This window comes from Centropristis striata, chromosome 12 (genome assembly GCF_030273125.1).
Source record: "Centropristis striata isolate RG_2023a ecotype Rhode Island chromosome 12, C.striata_1.0, whole genome shotgun sequence".
NCBI classification, from domain to species: Eukaryota; Metazoa; Chordata; class Actinopteri; order Perciformes; family Serranidae; genus Centropristis; species Centropristis striata.
The window spans coordinates 8327130-8337594 of record NC_081528.1 but is presented as its reverse complement, the minus strand read 5'-3'; the positions used below and the strand labels follow the sequence as shown (position 1 = coordinate 8337594).

The 10465-nt window shown below is 38.7% G+C and overlaps 1 protein-coding gene across 1 annotated transcript in view; it reads right to left on the bottom strand.

Moving 5' to 3' along the window:
* Positions 1–1926: 1926 nt before the first annotated feature.
* The window catches only part of LOC131981648 (complexin-2), a 54907-nt gene continuing 46368 nt past the window's right edge, over positions 1927–10465 (bottom strand). Inside the window, exons 3-4 of the mRNA XM_059346035.1 lie at positions 7019–7194; positions 1927–5952 (exon numbers count right to left, since the gene is read on the bottom strand). Of these exons, the coding sequence (XP_059202018.1) occupies positions 5755–5952; positions 7019–7194 (374 nt within the window). The 3' untranslated portion in view covers positions 1927–5754. The remainder of the gene's footprint in view (positions 5953–7018; positions 7195–10465) is intronic.

Sequence of the window (10465 nt, the reverse complement as noted above, 5' to 3'; positions counted from 1 at the left end):
TTACCGTTTAGAGGGCTGGTGGACAGTAAAAAAGAAATACAGGTAGTTGATAGTGGTGATTCCTTGGATGCCATAACTGTTGTTCGTGTAACATTTCAACACATTCTAGTGCAAATGCCAAAAAATCTGGAATGTATTATTAAATAGTCTCTCTTCACAGTAACAGTTGTGCTAACAAGAGCTCACCAAAATATCTGGTCTTCCACGTGGTGTGATAAGACGTCCTTGGTAAAACATTCAGCGAGCAAAAGACACATTAACTGGATTTACTGGCAGGAATCAGCAGGGCAGTTACAATACTACTCGTATAGGTGTACGTGAAAAATGTTACAGAACAGACAAATGTTATGACATCATTACAGCGTTGAGAGAAAACAGTCCAGCCTTGTTTGGAGGAACGATAAAGTTTAAAGGAAAGGTTTTGCTCTTCTCTCCGTCTCAATCGCTCATTGCATTTCAGATATTTAAGAAGTAAACATGTGTGGCATGTCTTTAACACACTGCCAGGATAAATTACATTGTAGTCATGAGAAATATCACCAAATCTAATGGAATAGCTTTTTTTTTGTTGGAGGAGGAAGGATGAAGTGTGGTTCTGAATGGCAGTTCCAAGTCAAGCCTGTTTCTCTGAATGTTTCTGGGCTCCCGACAACAGAAGATGCTTTGATAATCCAGTTTTTCAGTCTCTTATTTTAGCTTCAGTCTCCCCATCAATGTTCCTTTGAGCTAAGATGTTTTAAAGAAACAGCAGCCAGCATTTGATGTAGCTGTTTCATGTGTTTGAGGCCTTTCATATCGATAATCTACACTCTCATTCATCCACATCTACATCTGTTAGGAACATTTACACTTCATATATTCCATGTTAAATAATCCCTATTGTTTTACTCTACTAGTCTATCGCACCAAACATTTATTAAACCTGAAAAGCCACAGTGGCTCCACGAAAACACTGTTTTACACACTGAAGTATCTCATGCAACCAAGGTGAATTAAAACACTTGACACCAGGACGAGCGACAGATGAGTTACCACTGACCTCACATACAGATGACATGGTAATAGCCCTTATCAAAAGCAGTTCACACGCTGTGACGCCTCGAGACGAGTCCCGCTGAGAGACTATTTTACATACAGAGGATGTATGGCTGTAGTTTCCATGAATGGGCCCCTGAATTAAGCCTAGTCCAGGATTTATGTCCCCCTTTTACATCTCCAACCCGGGAGATACAAGACTGGAATAGACTTAATCCATGTGCTGTAGGTGAAACTGTAGGAGGAAATGTGGGATTCCCTGTCTTCTAATAATTAGAATAAATCAAGGTGATTCTCCTCAGACAACTCAAACAAAGCACTAAAAAACAAATCAATTTCTGCCCTTGCAAACATCTCAATATATGTACTCTATCTACTGTGGTTAGTTCATGATGATGCATTAAAATAAATCTCTCCGCAGGTTAGTCTCTTATAGAGAGACACAAGAATACCATGATATATTTTGCATTAAAATCAAAATTATTTTTCTTTAGAATTACACCTATAGGTTATCAAAAAAGTAGATATTTTAGTTACAGAATCTATTTTCTCTCTCTCTTTTTTTTAAATTGCACGTCCCCCATTATCTTTTCAAAAGTCTTCACACAAAGTTGATGTCCTAAGGCCATGATCGCAATAGATTAATTCATATTTAGCTACTTGTCAGTTTTGAATTTAAAAATGTAACAAGAAGCTTTTCTTACAACTAGAACAGTGCAATCCAATTGCAGGCCAAGCAATCGGCTTACAAATCCAAGTTTGGAACAGGCCTATTGCTTGGCATTTGTTATTGTTGCTTGCAGCTTTCTCAATAACTATTTATCCAAACAACTTCACACCGGTCGCTCCCTTGGGTGCTGAGCAATACACCTGCCATGATAGAGAAGTGTCCATAGAACCAGGCTAATTATGGGAACAGAAGTCTTAATTCTGCATTGAAGCAAGCTCAATTAGCAAGGGAAAATCATTCTTCTAAATGAACGACTGACTCCTCGGAGTGTCCTTTTGTCCAACTGAACAAGATGATTTAACTTTGATGAAGTTTTAAAGGGTCAAAGTTTGAAAATGGATGTGGTAGTGACATGCCAATCATATGTATCCAACCTGCTTTATCGTCTATTTTACTCTATATGCAACCATAATTTACCAAATCAACATCATGCTGTATTGAAGAAGACTTGAAACTAAAGATTGAGACCATAAACTCAGGTCAGAAATCAAGTGACATGTGGTCATATTTCAATGGACGGAGCTCTTTTTGCAGCCGATGGAGTCGCCCCCTGCTGGCCCCTGGATAGAATGCAGGTTAAAGGCACTTCTGCATTGGTTTCCAACGTCAGCCCCCTGGGATTGATGCTTGGCTGTACTGAGCATGCCGAGAGAACTGGATAACTGGATAACTGGATACGGCGTTAGAATTGGGGCTCAGTTTATTCCCTTTGAAAGTTGGCGCCATGGATGTAAAAAGAACAGACGCACATGTTGCCGAAAGGTTCGACTTCTGGCATTAAAAATACCCGGGCACTAAAGGCTTAGTAGACAGCCGAACTGTAACAATACTCCGCTTACTTGAATGTGAATAAAAGGATTTAATCTTAGAGCTCTTCTAGACTTTCCAACTGTTACCAGACCGAATGGATCAAATTCTGATTAGTCATTTTGTGGCATTGTTTGGATGAACAGTTGTCGAGAACGGACAGACAGACAGATGGAGACTTTTAGTGAGATTTAACCTTACAAAGGACTCAAACTGAAATTTTACAATATGGACTACAACTTCAACCAACTTGTAGAACAAAGCTAGAGCTTTTTCTCACAATAAAGCTTCTATGCAATCACGGCCTTAAGTTTCACCAAACTGCCACTCGATTCAGCGACTGAGACAACAAAGAACATCGAACACTCAACAAGCTCATCGAACAGCTGATCTTTCTGGATTCAATGCACAGATTCTGTTGCCTGGAGACTCTCACATCAGGAACAGGAAATTGTCTATTGATTTCTTTTTCTCTTTTTTTTTCGTCTTTAGACATTTGGTGTATTCTCTTCGTTACTACACTTTTGCATGCTCAACATTTTGAAAGGAATGTGTTAAGTATAATTGTTTTTAAGACATGGCACGACCAGGGAGCCGCCCCTAGCTTCCGCCTGTGCACAAAGTAGTTCAAAGACACATTTACGTAGTATAAACCAGGACTATATGAATCAACAACATGGCCTCACGTCACAGACACGTAGAAAGACACACATATAAACACACACACTTACAGTACACATGTAGTACACTGAGACAGTTATAACAATGGCTTTTTTTTTTCTACATACAGTTTCTTTGCGTATACATTAGTATACATGTTTAAAGATACAAGAATGGTGAGGATTTTACAGATATGTTTTTTCTAATTTTTTTTTATACAGAAAACAAACATGAAACATGTTGAAATATTCTCTTTTTATCATTTTAAGTAATTATTGCGATCTAAACAATATGGCTTTGTCTAGTGAAAAGTCCTATCTGAGCTAGAAAATGAAAAAAAATTATAGTGCTTATGACAACTTCATCATTAGTCTTTTTAATTCTATTTTTTAGTCACAAACTCATGGAACAATGTATTAATCATACACTCTGGCATAACAAACCACTGAGAAGCCACCAGATCATTTAAGAATAACCCACATGCTTTGTTTTATCGATAAACATCTATATATTTAGGTAGTTTCACTAAATAGAAATGGTTTCCATTTACAGTACATCTATTTCAATGCTATATGACAAATCACTATAATGTCTGGTTGGATTAAAAGATGCAGGATGCAGAGTAAACTCTAAGTAAACTCTTCAGGCCAGTTTTCCCAGGCTCTGCCTACAGTTAAATTAGCTACTTTTAATATTCAGCCATGGAATACGTTTGAGGAAATAGGAGAGTATCTTCTTTAGTTTGGTGGTGGTCTTTGGGATGCATGCACACGGTGAACAGGTTGCTGTGTTTCTCCTGCAGGCCTCGCACACGTACAATAAAAAACCCGGTTTGGCATGCACGTCTTTGTTTCGGCGTGACAAAAGAAATAGTAAGGTCTCACCAGTATTTCTTTGGTCTCGATGTTGATGATAAACTTATGCATTGTATGAAAAACGAGGAGAAAGGTAAGCTCAGCTGGAATGTCGATTTAAATACATACACGGTTGCATCAAAATAATTTGGCAGCACATTCACAAAAAGTAAGAATAGTCAGTAAAGTAAGTAAAAAAAAAAACCCAGACGTTGCCTGGCATTTGCATTCATGTGTAAAGAAGATAAATTAAGAGACACTTAATAGCAATCAGTTAATCAAGTGCTTAATGTAGAACCCACTTTGAACCTACCATAGATGACAGGAAATGACGACATGTACAGTACCGGCTACCCCCACTGTTCCCCAGTGGTCAATGCTTTGATTGTCTATGGGGACCACACTAACTCAAATCCTGACTTTTAACTTTGTGTCAATCTGGATAAAACAGCAGTAATTTATTATTTTGGTAATGTTAGTGCTTGTTTGCATGGATGAGATAAATAAATATATTCCATAATCCTTGTGATTGGAGTCAACAAAATGACACTTTTTTTCAGATTTTTTTTGTTGACATAATGGCAGTCTAACTAGCTGACAGGCTGAGAAAGTTTTTGTAAAAACTAGAGGCGGAAGAAGAAAGGAAATAAAAACGTTTTCTTCAGCAAACAGTTCTCCGGAAGCTCGTAGCCTCGTAGGTTACAGTGGATTATGTTTTTAATCGTTTTGTGGACCGTTTGGCCTTTTAAACATGGTCAAAAGTTTCCAGAAGTAGTTCAATACCTTCTGGAAACCAGGAAATATGCCAACGAGCCGTCTTTACATCAAATACATTATTCCAAAAGTGTCCGATGTTGTATCTTTAAACGCGTGCCCACATGTACATGCAACTGTACACCTGTTTGACTCAAAATGAAACCCTCATTTACAATTCCTCTACTAGAGGAGATGGTATGAAGGCACATGTCCAAAAACTCAAATGCTGATTTTATTTTTTATTTTTTTTTTATCAATATAAAGACCTACACAAGGTTCATAAAAAGTAGAAAACACCCACTGAAATAAACACAACATGCTCCATCTACTGGAAAACATGGTGGCAGTGCCATTTGAAAAAACCACAGAGACGCATGAGGACAGAGACGTCCACTGTCCTTCGTTAAGGGAATACTGTTCTCCATTGGTCACCAACACCTGGACACAGATGATGGCCCAACAACCAAAGATGCCTGATCTTTTAATAGGTGTAAAAATAGCAACAAGAAAAAAGACAAAAGACGTATTAATTGTAAGAAATGTGCTAAGTGGCAGTTGAAAGTTTGTACGGCAATTGTGGCAAATACAACGTAAAAGGGGGAAGAATGACGCAGTCGTCGAGGAGTAGAAAAGAATAACGTAAACGATTTCTAGAAAGGCAGTGTGTAGCCTCTAACAGTTTGACAACAACCCCCCTCCCCAATCCGTTTCCACTTTCCAAACCTGCACTCAAAGCCCCCTCCCCCCCCTTCCCCCCCTCTCTACTCAACAATTAAAGTTGACTCCACCCTCGCCACCCGAAAGTCCCCTACAGAAAGATCCCCGCCTCCCTTTGCCCCCGCAGCCTAGCCCAGGCCAGACCGGACCCTGAATTTAGGGTTTGTTTGACTTCTTGTGTTGTTTGTTTGTTTTTTACTTCTTGAACATGTCCTGTAGAGGTCCGGGCAGAAACTTGAGCACAGTGTCGAGGATGCTCTCCTCGTCCTCCTCGTCGTCGTCTCCGCAGCCCTTAGGGACAGCCTTCTTCGGGCGTGTCAGTGAGCCCTCGCAGGCCTGCTCCATGGCTGCCTTCTCCTCCGCCTCTTTCTCCTCCTTCTTCTTCAGCCCATACTAAACGGTGATATGCAGGGAAATAATAGTTTAGCAGTTTGCTAAGCAGCTGTCAAAACTTTGCAGGTCCAATGATTTTTTGCTATCAAGAGTTACAGGGTTTCACCTTTTTAAAGAAAAGGAAACAAATTCAACAAAGTCCCAGTGCGTCTGTTTCAGATGTTATCAGCCCATTAACTCTCTGGCTTTGTATTTCACTGCAATATATAAAAAATAAGAACAGCATTATCGTCAGGATTTTAAACTTTGCGACAGTCCTTATACAGGAAAAAGTGACCAAAACAAGGCTTAAAATAACGATATTTCTGTCAGAATCACTTCATTCTACATGTCATTTAAAACGTGTCCAAAAATAAAACGTTTGCACTAACCAGATCCCGTTAAAACATTAAATTCTGCTCCTCAGCTACACTGTGGAGCCATGATTGATTCTGCTTAGACGGATGGTCACGTGACAAATATTCACTGAAAATCTATTTACACAGAGCAGAGAGGAGAGGACAGGAGATGCCCGAATACTTCAATACGTATAATATGTGGAGATTCAATTTGTTTTTCAAACATTTGTGACACTTCAGAAAACATTTGTGAAGTTGGAAAAGTGTTGTTGATATATATTCCATTTTATTCCAATTTAAAAAGAAGCTTTTTCAGAGAAATTGAACTAACCTTTTTATTTATTTTATTTTTTTTATGATTTATGTCATTATAACTGTGTTATTCTGCACAAAGACATGTTTGAGTTGTTCCAAATGATTCCATAGGACGTATAGATTTATAAATATTTGATATATTGCAGTGAAATACAAGGACACAGTGAGTAAAATGAAAAAAAGAGCAAAAAAACGCTTGTTGTTGTGCTTGTTTGGGTTCATAGGATTAATAACCATAACATAAAATTTGCTTCTTTTTTTTTTAAAGGAGGTCTTGGACCTTGTTGATACATGCTGTACATTTTAGCCTGGCCAGTTTGCAGGGGGACTAAAAAATCGCAGTGCAGCTTTGAGGTGTGTGTGTGTGAGTCAGACAGTTAAAGCATTACTTAAACCAGAGGAGCGTGTCATACCTTGTCCCTGATGGTCTGCCGTACTTTTTCCCTCTCGGCCTCCATGCGGGCGTGTTTGGCCTTCCTCTCCTCCTCCTGCTGCCTCAACGCCTCCTGCCGCTCCTCCTCCTTCTTGGCTGTGTCCGGGTCCTTCTCCTCCTCCCCACCCAGCATCTTACCCATGTCTTTGGTGGCCCCTGGACAGGAAAGGGACAGATATTGGAGGTAAACATGGGCTGACTGTGACACATGACATAGTTATTGCTGCTTGAAAACAACAAACATCTGCCTCACTTTCCCTACCCAGATACTGATACATAAAGTACATTCAACCCTAAACTTAAAACACTTTAACCCTCTGGAGTCTCCAAAAGCGCCAAAGACTTCCTCATGACATCCAGAAACAAAGCAGCGTGGAGCCCTACTGTAAATTTACCTCTAAAGTTCTGGCTGTAAACTCCATGAGGCCAGTTTCAGTTTGATGATGATATATCAAGTAAAACTGGAGACAAGGTCAAATATATTTTGTATAAAATGATAGAACTGGATGTTACCCTCTTATATGTTATATTTTCAACCTTTGTTCACATTTGCAACATTTAAAATTCTTTATTGAGCATGATAGTGTTTTGAAAGTAAAAAAAAGATTCATCACATTTCATGTTGGACTAAAAGGCAAAAAAAGACACAAAATGACTAAAGAAAAGGAACAAAAAGATACGAAATGACTAAAAAGGACACACAATTACCAAAAAAAGACACAAAAAGACACAAAATGAATAAAAAAAGACACAAATTGACCAAAAAAGACACAAAGTGACTTACAAAGAGACAAAATGATTAGAAAATACACAAAATCTTGGTTCAAACTGTTGATCCAGTTAATCAGAATAAAAAATAAATTATTATTAGGTCATGTAGGTGACCAACATGGCATTTAAACATTTTTTTAAGGCAGGATGAAAAGGATTCAAAAATGGACAAAATAGCCCAAGACTCCATAGAGTTAAAGGGGTTAAAAAATTGTCCTGCTCCTTTGTTGCCTGTTTTAGAACATACAAACCTAAATGTATATGGACTATATGAATAAAAACACCTAACAATAGAAACCACATGTACACTGACAACAACGTCTGTCAGAATCCACTCTGAAAGCCCGTACGTTAGCAGTTCTGAGGATTATGAGGCGATGGGGTTTCCTGAAGACACTCAAGGCGTCTTGGAAGACAAGACAGGAGAAGAAGAAGAGCCAGCTGGAAAAACTTCAGAGAACCACTGAGACAGAGGAAGACACGGTCCTCCATCTGGTGTCAGCCATCTGTCAGCAGTATACCTGCCCCCCCACATCCAGGTATCCACCGCCACTATGAAATGTACCTGTGTTACAGTTCCTAGATATAGATGTATTGTGTTCCCACATAGTGTTCAGAGGGAAATCTGCTGTATCGCTTTCAGTGTACAGGGTTCGTACACTTTAGCAGTGGTCGAATTCAAGCATTTTTCAAAGACTTTCATGGTAAATTTTCAAGCTTTTCCAGTATCTTCAACCTATTGTAAATTGCATGTTTTAGATGAGTACTTACATACTAAAAGGGGGAGATTTCACTGAACCATACCAACAGCGATGGTGTTACACTTTTAGGAGGAACCGTCAGCATTTCAGATAGGCTACTCATTATTTTTTTACATTGAACATGTGATTATCTATAGTCTATAGATGGATATAGTCAGATTGCAAGAGAAATACAGTAAGAATTTCAAGCATTTACAAGTACTTCATCCAAAATCCAAGCTCTTTTTAAACCTTGAAAATAAAACATTTAAATTCAAGCATTTTCAAGGATTTCAAGCACCCGTACAAACGTACAGTGTAATTACAGGAAAAAGAAATTGTTCCTCTAAAGATTTAGAGAATACATTTCTAGTCACTTTGCGAACACTCAAAGTGCTTTACACTACAGACTGCACCTATTAACCCATTCACACACACATTCATTCATTCATTCGCTGGTGGCAGAGGCTACCCTAAACGGTCCCACCTGCCAGTTCATTCACGCATCAATGAACGCAGCATCGGGAGCAATTTGGGGTTCAGGGATTGAACCACCAACCTTCTGATCAGTGGGCAACCACTCCAACTGAGCCACAGCTGTTGTCTGGTCCGGTGAGTCATTATTTAAGTAATTTATTTGTTGATTAAGAAAAAAATAGCCGCTAGCCATTTTTGTCAGCAAATAAAAAAACGTTCTCTGGATGCTGCTTTTAAAATGTGACAATTTGTTTCAAATTGTAAATTTAATCTCTTTGGCTTTTAGACTCATTAGAAATACTGTGAAATGATCATGTTGTCATCCATTTCTAGGTCATCGTCACTAAAGGTAAATTCAATAACTTTCTCATTTAAGAGACCTGTTGTTTCATTGCTATTGCCTTATTAACCATGTGCATAAAACAAAAGTAAACAATCTGTAGTTATTGAAAAATGTATGAGAGATGATGCTCTGTACATTGAAACACAAAACAATAATAAAACAATGTTTCAGATGCTCCTGGGAAACAGAGAAGTCCACCCAAATAGGACAGCTAAGAGTGGTTTATAATGCAGCTGTGTCCCTTATTAGCATGCTAGCTTAGCTGTGCTAAACATGAACTCTCATTAATTAGCATGTTAGCTTAGCCGTGCTGAACATGAGCTATGAGTGGTTTATGATGCAGTTGTGTGCCTAATTAGCATCTTAGCATCAGCTAGCTTAGCTGTGCTAAAGATGAACTGGAACAAACAAGGAGGGAAATATTGAATGATAAAAAAGTCTTTATAAGGGCTACGTTTTTAAAATAGACAACATGGTTAGATAATCATCAGGACTATAAAACAAAGGTGTGGCCTCACCTATTCAGTACAGTAACAATGAGAAAATAACATGACAGCTGAAACAAATTGAAATAAATAACATGAGAAGAGATTACACAGAAGAAACCAACCACATGAGAAATGGAAGCCAGATAACCACCATTAGGTATAAATATAAATTCAATTCAGCGAAATCGTGCTTGTATCCTCTTTAAAACCACACTATTTTAATGCATCCACTTTATGGATCCACCAATATTGCCTTTGATTAAGGTTTATGTATTGTGTCTCCCCTCTGACCAAAGGTTTAATGTGCCCAATGCTCTCTATGTGCAATAAGGAATCATTAACATTGTGCAATTCACTAACCATCGATCGCAATTCCTCATTCTAATGGCACATTCATACTCAACGAGGTGATCCCTCAGGTGTCTTTTGATACGACCTGTGTTAGAAAAAACCTTGCAGACATTCCCACAATCCTTAGAGCTGGGTGACGTCAGAGCTGTTGATGTTTTGGGTTTAATGTCTCTGCACTTTCTCCACCTCTTTATCTGTGACAGGAGCTGCTTTCCAGACGTGAAAGCGACTCCCTCCGGCCTATCGATGTTGCTGCT